This window comes from Muntiacus reevesi, chromosome 4 (assembly GCF_963930625.1).
Source record: "Muntiacus reevesi chromosome 4, mMunRee1.1, whole genome shotgun sequence".
NCBI lineage: Eukaryota > Metazoa > Chordata > Mammalia > Artiodactyla > Cervidae > Muntiacus > Muntiacus reevesi.
The window spans coordinates 4,485,142-4,500,538 of NC_089252.1; the positions used below are offsets into that span (position 1 = coordinate 4,485,142).

At 46.7% G+C, this 15,397-nt stretch overlaps 1 protein-coding gene across 1 annotated transcript in view; it reads left to right on the forward strand.

Annotated features, from left to right (window-relative positions):
• The first annotated feature begins 1,571 nt into the window (after window positions 1-1,571).
• Window positions 1,572-15,397, forward strand: part of CYB5A (cytochrome b5 type A) — a 33,748-nt gene continuing 19,922 nt past the window's right edge. Inside the window, exon 1 of the mRNA XM_065932299.1 lies at window positions 1,572-1,822. Coding sequence (XP_065788371.1) covers window positions 1,694-1,822 — 129 coding nt within the window. The 5' untranslated portion in view covers window positions 1,572-1,693. The remainder of the gene's footprint in view (window positions 1,823-15,397) is intronic.

The window sequence follows — 15,397 nt, forward strand, 5'->3', positions numbered from 1 at the left end:
CCCATTCTGAAGGCTGCCTTTTCACCTTGCTTGTAGTTTCCTTTGCTGTGCAAAAGCTTTTAAGTTTAATTAGGTCCCATTTATTTATTTTTGTTTTTATTTCCATTATTCTGGGAGGTAGATCATAGAGGATCTTGCTGTGATCTATGTCAGAGAGTGTTCTGCCTATGTTTTCCTCTAACAATTTCATAGTTTCTCATCTTACATTTAGATCTTTAATCTATTTTGAGTTTATTTTTGTGTATGGTGTTAGGAAGTATTCTAGTTTCATTCTTTTACAGGTGGTTGGCCAGTTTTCCCAGCACCACTTGTTATAAACAGATTGTCTTTTCTCCATTGTATATTTTTGCCTCCTTTGTAATTTTTTTGAAAAGCACATTGAAAAAAAGAAAAGAATTACATATCATAAGCAGGTAGGGCTTATTCTAGAGATGCAAGGTTGGTGCAGTATTTGAAAACCTGCCCCATTGCATCATGTGAAATGGATAAAGAGTATTTGGAATGTTTGGGGACTTGTCTTCTTGGCCTTGCGTTCCTACGGAGGAGGCAAGCAAGGGGGCAGGACACCACCAGCAGCAGCAGCGAGTGGAAAGAGCTGTGCCGGTTCCGGTTTCCTGGGGGATGACCTACACGTGTAATCCACCGTGTCCTTCTTTTTGGAAGTAAATACGGTTGCTGAAAAAGGCCTTAACAAAAATCAGACTACTATCTTTTTTTTTTTTTTTATTTTTACCGTGAGGGAATTCTCTCCCCCACCTTTTAAAAATGAAACATTTATAAATCTTCCAATGGATGCTCAGCTGGGGAGGTACTGCTCCAGGCTCTATTCCAAGAGCTATCAATCATTTAGAATTTACCTTAAACAATATAGCAGTGAGAAAAGACAGAAGACACTCATAGAAGTACTCGCCTACTCAGGCGTCAAGAAATAATCACTTCAGAGCGACCGGCGTCCTCAGAACCTACACTTGAGGCCGCTTTTGCTTTTACGGAACAGTTCCCGGGTTGTTCTTTTTCTTTTTTTCTCCTGAGAGAATGGGGCAGTTCTGGGGCGGGAGGGGATGGGTCAAGCAGTCACAGAGCCGTGCTCCGGGCAGCACACTTGTCCGGCCGAGGCGAAGCGGGGAACTGCGTGAGTCCACGTCCACCAGGTTGCTCTGCATCTCTCAGCCTCGCAATCCACGCCTACGCTCGCTGCGGAAGGACTCTGTTACAAATTAACGAACGTTCAGGTCTGACCGGATTGGGAAACCGCGGCGATTTTGATGTGGGGTCGCTGCCCTGCACAAGGTGGACTCTGCGCGGTTCACCCCGGCCAGGTCCACGCAATCCCAGACGCTGACCCCGGCGCCACCGCCTTCTGGCGCAGAGACGGGGGGAACCCCGCCCCCCGCGCTCTCCTATACTGTGATTGTGAAGGGCACCTTTTGCAGCCAATCAACACCCGTTCACTGGGCGGGGCCCGCCTGGTTGGTGGAGAGCGTCAGTCGGGGGCGGGGCCCTTGAGCGACAGGAATTCTGACCAATCATCGGAGGCCATGCTTCGGCCCCTCCCCTCCTCCGTACGGGCAGCCCTGCCTGGGAGCCGAGCCCGGCAGCGGGGAATGTCCCAGGGCGAGTTCGCAGAGACTGCCGCTCTTCTCCGTCCCGCTCTCCTGCTGCCTTTAGGGCCTTAGGCTCTCTGCGTTAAGAAATGGCCGAGGAGTCCAGCAAAGCCGTTAAGTACTACACCCTGGAGGAAATCCAGAAGCACAACCACAGCAAGAGCACCTGGCTGATCATACACTACAAAGTGTACGATTTGACCAAATTTTTGGAGGAGGTGAGTTGATGGAGGCAGGATGCCGACCGGGGCTTGGGGGGCTCCCTGCCGAGACTTGCCTCGGGGGGGCGGGATTGATCTGCGCACGACTCCGCGTGCACACCTGAGTGTGGTCACCCTCGCGGGAGCACCAGGCTCTGCACACCTGGGAGGCTCTCCCCTCATGCACACACCTGTGTCTCTGCCTCCCTCTGTGTGCGCGCTCCCTGAGTGCACGACTGGGAGCGGACTCCGAGTTTGTACCCCTGAGTTTGCGGGCCCGCGTATTTGTCCCCGGAGGCTGCACCTCCGGGTGTGAACACCTGGGGGCGACCGGAGGTGCCAGGTGAGCCAGTTTCCCAGCCCGCGGCGCGCCCTCGTAGGGCAGGAGCCGCCTCCCAGGACCGTGCGCGGGCAGGTGGGAGATCCCCGCTACGCACTTAGTGGGGAGCAAAGTCTCACGTGAAATTGAGGGCGCAACCACGGGAGGATTTTTGAAGGTCCTGTTTATCTTGAGTTTGCATAGGCCAGTTCTTCATCTAGGACCAGGGTCGTGCCACTTATTCCTGGAGTGTATTCCTAATTGGAGCCGGTGCCACTCCACCATCCACGCCCAGTCACCCGCTGTTCACCTAGAAGGCGCCCAGTGACATTTAAGCTATCCAGTGCTGACTTCAGTTTAAGGCGCAGTACTGGACTCCAGCGAGCGGCTGGGGTGGGAGTTGGGAGTCGGGGGGCGAGTGGCTGAGGAAGGAGAGAGGGACAGATAAGTGAAAAGAACCAGTGCGACTTCACCCTTAGGCAGCTTTGAGAATTGTAAAATAGCTGGGTAACTTAGAGGAAAGCAATCCTTTGCCTTGATTCTTTGCATTGATTATAGTTTTTTGCAATAAATTCTAAGGGGTTTTTGTTTGCTGCCTCTGGCTGTTTTCTCACTGTGTGTGTGTGGGAGGGGGGGTTCAGTCATACATTTTTTTTTAAACAATTTTTTATTGGAGTATAATTGCTTTACAATGTTGTGTTAGTCTCCGCTATACAACCAAGTGAATCAGCTGTATGTATACATACATCCCCTCCCTAAATATATTTTTTAATTGAAGGATAATTGCATTACAGAATTTTGTTGTTTTCTGTCAACATGTAACACTCTCCTTCATTCCCCCAGACAATAAACAGGAACGTTTAGTGATGGGAATTCTTTACATAGCTTGTGAGAAAAATGAAGGTAGAGGCCTGGTCTGAGCTGGATCACAATTTGTATCAGAAGACGTTTGTTTTGCAGAGAATGTTTAATTTTTTTAAAGTTTGAAGTTGTTTATTAGCAACATATTTTACTGTTAAACTGTCACCAGGTGATGTGCCAGAAGATAAAATAGTGTCTTGATGTGGTTAAGAGTGGTTTATAGCAGAGGGTCAAATCTGTCCTATCCCTTCTGCTGAGCGACAGAGCTTATTTGCTATAGACTTTCTTGAACAATCTTGCATCATAACATCAGGCCTAATTGATACCAGATGTCTACTTACAACTGTTCCTTCCCCATTCCCAGGGTGTGTATAATTGTGGGATTTTAAAATCCAGTGTGTATGTACTTTATTGGTGTCTATAAAAAAGAATAGTATGAAAAAGTGAAAGTGAAGTCGCTCAGTCATTTCCAACTCTGCGACCCCATGGACTGTAGCCAGCCAGGCTCCTCTGTCCAGGCAAGAGTACTGGAGTGGGTTTCCATTTCCTTCTCCAGGGAATCTTCCCGACACAGGGATCGAACCCAGGTCTCCCACAGTGCAGGCAGGTGCTTTACCGTCTGAGCCCCCAGGATGTTTTATATAATGAAGCACTTGCCACTTTTTCTCTTTTGTAGGGTCTGTCGTGTTCCTTGTTGCCTCGGTCACCTGCCGTCAGTATCGTCCCCACCCCCTCACCCCTACCCCAAGACAACCAAACATGTCTCCAACTCTTGTCAAATGTCCCCTTGGGGAGAACAAAGTCACTCCTAGTCGAGAATCACTGCCCTAAGGTATATCTTGCATGACTTTTTTAATGGATACATTTCTCAGAAGATAAGAGATTATTAAATTGTACTATAAACCATTTACTTTTATATTTCATTCTTATGAGGCAGAAAAAGAATTGCACAAACTTTCTAAACAAAACCGGAAGAGATGCAAACCAGCTGTGGGTCAATTAGCTGCCAGCAAATGCTGTTTATTTCTCACTCAGTTTTCAACTCTCTGTTTAAAAGGCGCTTGGGGAGAACGTCTCTCAAGAAAAAATGTGATGAATTGCATTTATCACTAATATTTGATAACTAATACTTGGAGCTAGGTAACTCAAAACTACTGTTTGTAGTAAGATAAATAAAAACAAATTTGTAGTGGTTCCTGTATACCAAACTTTTCTTTAGGCTTCCCTTGTAGCTCAGCCGGCCAAGAATCTGCCTGCAGTGCAGGAGACCCGCGTTCAATCCCTGGGTTGGGACGATCCCCTGGAGAAGGAAATGGCTACCCACTCCAGTATCCTTGCCTGGAAAATCCCATGGACAGAGGAGCCTAGTGGGCTGCAGTCCATGGGGTCGCAAAGAGTCGGGCACGACTGAGCGAGTAACAAAGTGCTCCTTCAGAGCATATTATCTACCTGTAACGCATTTGAGTCAGTTCTAGTGAGATGGATGAACCTAGGGCCTGTTATATAGAGCAAAGTAAGTCAGAGAGAAAAACAAACATTGTATATTAATGCATATATATATGTATATATGGAATCTTGAAACATGGTATTGATGAACCTATTTTCAGGGAAGGAACAGAGACATAGACAGCAGACTTGTGGACACTCGGGAATGGGAGAGAGTGGGACAGGTTGGGAGAGCCGCTTTGAAACATGCACATCACCATGTGTAAAACAGATAGCCAGTGGGAGTTTGCTCTTTGACACAGGGAGCTCAAATCCTGTGCTCTGTGATAACCTAGAGGATGAGGTGGGAGGTGATAGGGAGGTTCAAGAAGGAGGGGACATAGGTGTACCTATGACTGATTCACGTTACTGTATGGCAGAAACCAACGCAACATCAAAAAGCAGTTATCCGCCAATTAAAAAAGAAAAATAGTCTACCTTGACTTGAGTTTGGAACACCACTACCCTCTGGTACTAACACCGTTCCTTTTGATCAGTGGTCCAGAATCTGCTGAGTTCTTATCATGGAGACTGTGGAACTTGAGAGGAAAGAGATACCATTTCTATTCTCCAAAGCTTCCGTTTGAGGAAGCAGGAGTAACACAGTAAACAGTGCAGTGGGCAGGGATTTAAGCACCTAAAGCTGCGCTCTACCAGCCAGAGTCTAGTTCACTGATGGGGTGTGGACCCAGAAAGGCTGTGTGAGGCGTCAGGCTTGGGCTCTGGTGAGTAAGACCTAATGTCAGCGCTAACAGACGGGCTTCCAGAGCTGGTCTGGGTTAGGGTAAGCACCAGAACAGTGGCTGTGCAGTGGGGCCTCTCAGAGGTGAAGGCATGCAGCGAGGAGAGAGGCTCACCAGCCAGCTCTCTAGCTGGTCATCGGCAGTGCCGACCTTCCCAGAACATCTGATTTTACTTCGGAGGGGCCAGCTGTTCTATTTGCTGTTATCACTGGTTTTCCTTTCTGGGACCATCTCTGATTAATGCCGTGTCACAGTCTCTGGCTTCTGGCCCCCTAACCCAGCCATCCTAAGATTCCCCGTGACTTCCTGCATCTTAAACACACATCTCATTCAGAGACCTGCAGGGGGCTCTGCCAGTATTTCACGTCTTCCTAGACTCCTCCTATTCCATCACTTTATTATTCCAGTGCTGTTTAATTCCATCCCTTCTTCTGAAACAAAGAACCTGGAAGATCTGTTTCTCCCTGCTTGCACTGCTTCCTTTCTTTCATCATTTAAACTCCAGAAATTTATTAAGCTTTCGCATGCTAACTAGCGAATATTCTGTGTGTGTGTTCAGTTGCTAAGTCTCTTCAGTCCAACTCTTTTGTAACCCCATGGACTGTAGCCCACCAGGCTCCTCTGTCCGTGGAATTGTCCAGGCAAGAATACTGGAGTGGGTTGCCATTTCCTCCTCCAGGGGATCTTCCTGATCCAGGGATTAAAAATGCATTTCCTGCGTTTCCTGCACTGGCAGGCAGATTCTTTACCACTTAGCTCCATCAGAGAATATTTTGCTTTCCCTAATTTACCCAAATATGAAAGAAGTTTGTTTTTTGTTTTTTGCCTTCCTACCTCTAAAGTGGACTTTCAGTCTTTATGGCCTAGATTTCCTTACATATCATAGCTTTATATGCACGTGTGCATGCAAGTTGAGAAAGTGTGTACTGCGGTGTGTGGAAGGGAGTCCTAGTCTGTGCCTGTGCTCTCTGCCCCTCATGTGCCTTATTTAACGTAAAATAGCAGGATGACAATGGTACCAACTTCAAAGGGTTGAGATAAGAATTAAACAAAATAATGCTGGTTAAACAAACAGTACGCCGGCAAGCGTGTGGTCTGCACAGTAAATGGAAACCTCTGTACCTGCACAGGTCACGGATGGGTGTGGCTTTTGCAGTGTTGTATGTAGCTGAGTGCGAATATGAGATTGTAGGTGAAGGGGTAAATTTGGCACGTGATGTTGAATTGAAACAAGAGAGTGTTATGAAAATTATATCCTCTGGTTGAGAATACCAGTGAAGCTTCTGAGTTGTGCATTGAGCTCCATCTCCTGGAATAATAGTCTTATAAAGCTGTTTTGTTTTCCAGAGAAGAGGAGACACCTGAGAGGGAAGACTGGTCCGCATTTGCTGGCAATCTGAATAGCAGCAGGTGTTTGGTTACTGTCTGACACTGGCTACCACATTATGAGCCTCGTTGCCTACGTATTTTGAAAAACGTGGTTTGTGTTTTTTCAATTCTGATTTCTAGTCTATGAAATCATATTTGTGAAGTTGAGTCTTGTCATTTCTGACTGTGTTGTTAGTGAGGTTAGTGATTCTAGAACTTTGGGGCCGGGAACAGAAATGATTTGCTTTTCCCTTTCTGCAACTGAGGCAATAGCATTTATCCAGGTCTTATCAGTACTGTGGAATAGGAGAAGAAAGTATGACTTAATAGATGGCAGTAATATTGCTTTCAGTTCAAGTCATTACATGTTTCATTTGTGAAACAGACATCTTGAAAAGTATTAAGAAGCATAGTACTTCGTGTCAAGTTGCTCCCCTTCCTTTATATGATCAAAATGGAAATGTTTCTACAGAATATTTTCTGGTGAGCTTGGGGCTCTGGTGCTCTGTTTCTGCACCTTAGATGTTCCTTCACAGCTTTCTGCCTCACGGAGCTGTCGGCCCCTGACTCACTTCTGATTTTGGAGTCTTAGGCAGTGCTGTCTATAGCAGGTTTTGTTTTAGGGACTTACTTTCTGTGGTTTTCCTTCAATACAGCTACACACTTTGCAGACACAAATGGTTCCAAGCCTGGGGGTCCAGGAACAGAGTGTGGGTGCGGGTGCCTATAACTCAGTGTCTTTAATTTTGAAAAACACAAAAGACCCTACATCTTTACCCTTGGTAGGACTGTCATATTTAGTACTAAAATCCAAAGTGCCTTTGCCTTTTTTTCAAGGAAGTTGGATAATACTCTGAATCTTATACTATTAAAAAGCTACAGTTGCAAATATGTCTTTGAGTATGAGACAGAAAGGTTATTATTTTTCAGCATATGTAGTTTAGTAAATAGAACTCAGAAAATGGGAAATCTATAGGAGGAAAAGATAAAGGGGGCCCTGGTGGTAAAGGTAGTGCAGGCTTCTTGGTAAACGGGCATCAGAGCCTCAGCTCACATGGCGTTGTGAGTCTGAGGGCAGGGCCTCCTGTATAGTTTCTGCTTGTGTCTGTGGAACTTTCTGGTGCTTTTGAGAAGAAGGCCCAAGAGTGCTTGTGAGGCTACTTTGTTTTGGAACAGTAAAAAAAAATCAAACACTTGACATTGTTGACTTCTGGTTTTTGTTTATCCTTAAGGTGGATAGAAGTTATGACTAAGGGAGAACAGCTTATGCCAGCCAGTTTTGATAAGTCAAAGAATAGATAATGCTCATTTCTACTCAGTGCAGATGTCTATTAAAAATCCTCCAAAGCCACAAAAGACAGCCAGTAAGTACCAGTTAATATCATGGAGTCAGAACAGCCCCTGTCGCATTAGACATTCATGGGAAGGTATTGCGGGGGGGTTGCGGGTGAAAAAAGCCAGATCTAGTCCTAGTATTATTTTTGAGGTGACCTCAGGCAAGGCAGGTAAATACTTTAAATCATTTTCTTCATTCCTCTGTGGGGAATATCCTGTACCTGCCTATACTTCAGATTTGTGAACACTGAAAGAAGAATGTGTGTGAAAATGCTTGGAAAAGTATGTTAATATTTCACTTAGGGTTTTCTTATGAAATAAGTGCCATAATTACTTTTTGTCCTGCGGTAGGACCAATATTTTCTTAGTAGGAACACATCTCAGAATTTACAATGATGTGGTCACTTCAGCAGCACATACACAGAAATTGCAGTGTTAGCCAGTAAATAGGAATGGTTCAAAATACAAATTCACTAGAAGTATGTGTTCAGTCACTCAGTCATGTCCAACTCTTAGGGACACCATGGACTGCAGCACGCCAGCCTTCCCTGTCCATCACCATCTCCCAGAGCTTGCTCAAACTCATGTCCATCGAGTCGGTGATGCCATCCAACCATCTCATCCTCTGTCGCCCCCTTCTTCTGCCTTCAATCTTTCCCAGCATCAGGGGCTTTTCCAGTGAGTCAGCTCTTCACAGCAGGTGGCCAGAGTACTAGAGCAAAGTATTGGCCTGAGGTAACAGCAAACTAGCTCAGGATTTAAGATGTAGCAGCTCAAAGCCACAGTTCTGAAGTCGGTTTTCTTAGGAACATTTGCTTCCCTGTGTTTATTGGCGGGCTGCTTGCGTCTTGCACTGCGTCGTGAACGCAGGAGGATGAGTTGGAGAGGTGGGCAGGGAGCAGGTGGCCTGTGCTGACGTGGGGAAGACCTGGAAGCTGCCTGGTTCAGGGCGTGGGCATCCTGACCGCCTAAGGTGTCAGGCGGCCCTGGGCCAGTGTGCAGGGCGGCAGCTGCTGGCCCTTCTGTGCTGAAGGCCCTGGCCTGCCAGTGTCTGCCTGCTCTTGCTAACCGTGGGCAGGCTGTTCCCTGAGCTTCATGCAGCTCTGTCACAAATTGGCCAGGACACTAAACAGATCCAGCCTGCTTTCAGAAAGTGTTAAGGCATGCTGGGCACACGCCTTCCCCTGGTGGGAGTCCTCAGTGGGTTGACAGTGACAGAGTAGACACTTCCCGAACGCTGGCTGACCCTCAGCGTGTGCCTGACGGAACTCTAAATGCCCTTTGTGTTCACACTGATGCTTTTACTCCTCGAAACCATCCTTGCAGGTTGGTGGTGGTGGTGGTCGTGGTATTCACCTTTTTAAAGGATAAAAAAGGTGGCTTGGAACATTCAGTAACCTGCTCAAGACATTCCATTAGTGACGATAAGCCAGGGTTTAAATCTGGGACTGTGACTCCAGTGATTTTGCTAATTCTGTGATTAGGGTGTGAGAACTAAGGGAACTAGTACAGCTTTAAAAGAAAACAGTCATCCAGTGGGTCCACAGTCGATGTTACTTGCTTTGGGATTTCCTCCCCAGCAACTGCCATCCTGGGGTTCTCCGTAGGAACCAGGGAGAAAGCGAAGGAAAGTGGTGAAAGAATGAGAAGAAAACCTTTGTAAGTCAAAAGGCAAAAACGTGCTTTTCTCTCCACCCCTCGCTGTCATTTTACTGTGTCGCCTTCTAGAAGGTGGCGAAACCAGCCATTGCCCGTTTACTCAGGGGAGTTTTCGAGTAGATTCTGGGGGAGTCTTCAAGGATGACTCCTCGTGTTAGGATTTGTTCTTCAGGATGATCTTAAGAATCCGTATTATTTCAGTCAGGAAGGAGGTTGTTGGGCATGGGTGCAGAGGCTTATTGTTCTCTGGAGGCCCTCTTAAATAACTGGCCTGGAAGGGCTTGTCCTGCATGGAAATCGGATGCGGCTTCTGCTCTGATAAAGCGCTTCTGTGGGTTCAGTTGACCCCTGCCCGCCCCTCCCCACCCCTTGCTGATTTCAATCCTGTCCTCTGCGCTGTGGGTGGAGCCGTGTTTCCTTGACTGCCAGCATCCATCCCCCTCCCAATAACTCACATGTGGCTCCTGGGGGCCTCGGGCAGGCCTCTCCCTCCTTCCTTCACGCCGTTTCCCGTCTTCATCCTCCTTTCTTGTGACTCTAGTTCTTAGACTCTCTTCCCTTCAGAGCACGTGTCCTGCAGCCCTGGTGACAGACGGTAAAGAATCCGCCTGCAGTGTGGGAGACCCAGGTTCGATCCCTAGATCAGGAAGATCCCCCGGAGAAGGGAATGGCCGCCCACTCCAGTGTTCTTGCCTGGAGAATCCCATGGACAGAGGAGCCTGGCGGGCTACAGTCCATGGGGTCGCAAAGATTCAGACATGACTGAGTGACTAACACTTTCACTTTCATCACATTGGCTGTTGCTTTATGAGTTTTCAGTTCAGGTCGTTATTAAGCTGTTATTATACGAAAGGATGTAATTTCTGGAAGGACATAAAGAGCTGCATTTTCCGGAAACAGACTGTTGTTTCTGTTCCCCGTGCGTCTGGAATAAAGTGCCGCCCTGTCCTGGTGCCGGAACCTCAGCTGTTGCTTCACCACCACCTTGCCCCATGCCTTTCCGTGTCCCTCACACGCAGGGCTTGTTTCTGCCCAAAGACTTGGTACGGCTTCCCTCTGCCTGGGTTCCCTTCTTTCATCACGCACTTCAGCTCGCTGCCCAGGGTCTCTTCCCGGCACGGGGATTTCCTGCCTCTCCTGCCGTGTCGGAGAGTCCCGGGCTCTGTTTCCCACTTTGCCTCGGCTGACTCAGCCAGGGTCACGACTTCAGCTATGCTGACAGCTGCTGGATTTCTACCTCCAGCTTACAGAGACCTCCCTCCCTCCTACACTCTGGATTCTTGCATCTGAAACCCACTTCACGTCTCCACACAGATCTCTGGCACGCTTCTCAGACCCAGCGTGTTGGACTGAGCCAACCCTCCCTCTCACGGTATGCTCCACGGGCACCTTCCCCGTCTCAGCGAGGACAGGCCCATCTGTTTGCTCAGGGCAGAAACCCTGGCGTCCTGTCTGACCTTCTTTCTCTCTCATACCCACACTGTGTCCCCCAGAACATTCTGTGGGCTCAGCTTTTATAATGAAACCAGAATCTGACTGGTCTGTCTTCTCTACGCGGCCTCCCTGCTCTGAGCACCATCACCTCCTGCTTGGTGGCCTTCGCCTCTGACTTTTACTCTCTTATAGTCAAGTGCTATTTAAAGATGTCAGATCATGTCACTTTCCTGTTTAAACATCTTCAGGGGCTAATGACACCACTCAGTTTAAGACTTTGGATATAGCTGCAATAATCAAGAAAGTGTGGTGCTGGCCCGAGAGAATGTACATACATCCGTGGAGCAGAGTAGAGAAACCAGAAATCAGTTCCGTTCAGCTCAGTCATTCAGTCCTGTCCAACTCTTTGCGACCCCATGAACCGCAGCATACCAGTCCTCCCTGTCCATCACCAACTCCCAGAGTTTACTCAAGCTCATGTCCATTGAGTCAGTGATGCCATCCAACCATCTCATCCTCTGTCGTCCCCTTCTCCTTCTGCCCCCAATCCCTCCCAGCATCAGGAGCTTTTCAAATGAGTAAGCTCTTTGCATCAGGTGGCCAAAGTATTGGAGTTTCAGCTTTAACATCGGTCCTTCCAGTGAACACCCAGGACTGATCTCCTTTAGGATGGACTGGTTGGATCTCCTTGCAGTCCAAGGGACTCTCAAGAGTCTTCTTCAACTCCACAGTTCAAAAGCATCAATTTTTCAGCGCTCAGCTTTCTTCACAGTCCAAGTCTCACATCCGTATATGACCACTGGAAAAACCATAGCCTTGACTAGACGGATCTTTGTTGGCAAACTAATGTCTCTGCTTTTTAATATGCTGTCTAGGTTGGTCATAACTTTTCTTCCAAGGAGTAAGCGTCTTTTAATTTCATGGCTGCAGTCACCATCTGCAGTGATTTTGGAGCCCAGAAAAATAAAGTCTGACACTATTTCCCCATCTATTTGCTATGAAGTGATGGGACCAGATGCCATGATCTTAGTTTGCTGAATGTTGAGCTTTAAGCCAACTTTTTCACTCTCCTCTTTCACTTTCATCAAGAGACTCTTTAGTTCTTCTTCACTTTCTGCCATAAGGGTGGTGTCATCTGCATATCTGAGGTTATTGATATTTCTCCCAGCAATCTTGATTCCAGCTTGTACTTCCTCCAGCCCAGCGTTTCTCATGATGTACTCTGCATGTAAGTTAAATACCAGAAATAGATGCACACAAATGCTTCTGACTTTTGACAGAAATGAAAAAGCAATCTGATGCAGGAAGGACAGCCTTTTTAACAAATGGTGCTGGAACAATTGGACATCAGTAGTCAAGAATATAAATCTTGACCCAAACATCACACTTTGTACAAAAATTAATCCCAGGTAGATCATAGATGTAAATATAAAATTTTTAAAACTTTCAAGAGACTTAAGATTAGGCAAAGAGTTCTTAGACATAACAGGGAAAGCATGATCCATAAAAGAAAAAGTGGATAAATTGGACTTCATAAAAATGAAAAAAACTTCTGTTCTTTAAAAGACACTGTTAAGGGAATGACATGACAGAGCCATGAACCAAGAGAAATCTTTTTCTAATCTCATATCTGACAGAAGACATATTTAGAATATATAAAGAATTTTCTAACCTCAACGATAAGGAAACAAATAATGCAAATAGAAGAATGGGGGAAAAGACTTGAACAGACTTTTCCTCCAAGAAGATATGTGAATAGCAAATGTGAATGTGAAAAGATGTCCAACATCACTGGCTGTTAGGGAAATGCAAATTAAAACCACAGTTACTACAACATAGCTGTTAGATTGGCTACAGTAAAAAAAAAAAAAACTCCAGGTAACCCAGATGCTGGTGAGGACATGGAAATCCTGAACTGGTCGTGCATTGCTGGTGAGATACAGTGGTACACACACATTGAAATCAGTGTACAAATTTTAAAATCTATGCTAAACGTAGACTTACTATGAGACCCAGTAGTAGCCCTTCTTGACATTAGTCCTAGAGAAAGGAAAACTTATGTCCACGTAAAAGCCTATATACAGATCCCAGCAACTGGAACAATGCTGGCACAGAAAGAGGACTTGACACTGATTAATTGAACAAATAATTAAAAGTCGATAAGTATAAACAATGTCAGACAATAGATGTCTGACAATGTCATACAACAGAATGGCTGTTGGGCTGGCAGCTTTACTTGTCAAGCCCCAAACTGGAAACAGCTCACATGTTCCTCACTGGGTTCCTGATTAGACTGGTAGATTGTGGAGGGAATATCCCAAACTGGAAACAGCTCACATGTTCCTCGGTGGGTTCCTGGTTAGACTGGTTGACGCGTGGAGGGAATACCACTCAGCAATCAAAAGGGAACAAAGCAGCCAGTGGCTCAGTGCTATAGACTCTACCTGCTGCTGCAGGAGATGTAAGAGATGCGAGTTCGATCCCTGGGTTGGGATGATCCCCTGGAGAAGGAAATGACAACCCACTCCAGGATTCTTGCCTGGGAAATCCCATGCACAGAGGAGCCTGGCCAGCTATACTCCATGGAGTCGCGAAGAGTCAGACACGACTGAGTGAATAAACCACCACCACCAAGGCATCTCCAAGGCCCTGCATCACCTGCTACCTAGTTGCACCTGGTTCTGTCTCAGGTATCTCATCCTCTCTGGCTGCTGGCCTGGATCACATCACATCCTGCATCACACACGCTGATGCCCTTGCTCTTCTGCGAACTTGTCAGGACTCCTCCCCCTGTATGGAAGGTTATCCTCTAGATCCCAGCAGGCTTCCTCCTTCACCTGTTCCACAAGGCCTCTCCTGACCCCCGTTTCCCACCGGCCATCTCCCCAGGCCCCTGCATTCCTGACCCCACCACCCTGCTCTGATTCCTCTTTTCCCTATCACCTTCTAACATACTGTATAATTTATCTATCATGTTTGTGGCTTATCTTCCTCTCTCCACTGGAATGTATACTCCGTGAGTGCAGGAGTTTCTTTCTGCTTTATTCCCTGGTTATATCCTAGCAACTGGAATAATGCTGGCACATAGAGAAGGCTCAATAAATATTTATTGAATGAATAAGTACAAGTTTATAAGTGCAAAATATTAGAAAATCAATGCAGAATGGCTGTTGTTCTAGCTTGAGTAATTTCCTGACAGCTTGTTTCATTTCTCTCTTACCTCTGGTTGCCTGTTGTAGCCGGTTTTTTATTTTTTTATTTTTTATGTTAGCCGTAAAAGGAAAGACAGGCGTGACGATTTGGTGTTGAGGACACGGTTCCGCCCTCAGGCGCCCTCTCCGTCCCTCTTGGGTCTCAGCTCTCATCTTCTGGCTGTTCCAAGTCCAGGTGGATCCCAGAGGAGACAAGAGGACCAGTCCCTTCTAGAGCGTGACCCATCCTCCTCTGGGCTCTCAGCCTCGGCGGCTTTGCTTGTTCTTAGGAGGATCGTCGAGTTGATTCAGGTCACGCAGTGTGTGGTGTGTTCCAGCTCCTCTCCAGGCCTCAGTGTCCCCTGCTCTTGTCCTTCAGAGGCAGACATGGCCCTGCCCCGTCCTCTCCTCCAAGGTCATGACCTCTCCATCAGGGACTTAACGTTCCCTTCAGGGGCCAGAGGAGTTGCTGTGTCTCCAGTGAACTTGCTTGTTTTACCTACTGAGACATGTTTAGTGATGGTAGAATTAAAAATATCGATCCAGGCACACTGACTAAATGCCAAGTTATCTCTGATGCATGGTAAATTCGGAGCCACACGTTTACTGTCTCATCACTAAAAGTAATGATTCTGCTTTTTGTTTTTTCAAGGAGAGAAACTAATAGCATTATATTAGCAGCTCACAGCTGCATTGCTTATCTCTTTCCATCCTGGTGACCTTTAAGAATTATTTCACGCAGAAAGTGTTCTTTGTCCTTACAATATGTTGTTTCCGTGAACTCTTGTCATTGATTCTGTGGCTCAGTAGGATCAAGTCAGTTAATTATTCTGCAGAAATCTCTTGACGATGAAGGGCAGGATGGAAAGAAGGGGTCTTTTGGGGGTTTGTTGCTGGAGTTGAGTTTGCAGGGTCTAGGTGCTGTGTGAGATCTGTGCAAGGCTCTTTCTGGCATTATTGAATGGCGTGGTGAAGAAAGGGAACTAAGCTGATATTACTGGAACACCTATTGCACACCAGGCATTCTGCTAGTTATGTCATTTAATCTCTGAAATTTAAGTGGGAGAGGTATTTCATAATGGAGGCAAGGCAGGTCAGGAAGAACTGGTCCTTTCCTAGGTTGCTCTGCCAAGACGTGGCGGGGCTGGACCTTGAATGTGGCTTCCTCTGCGTCCAGCCCAGGCGTCCTTCCATAGCA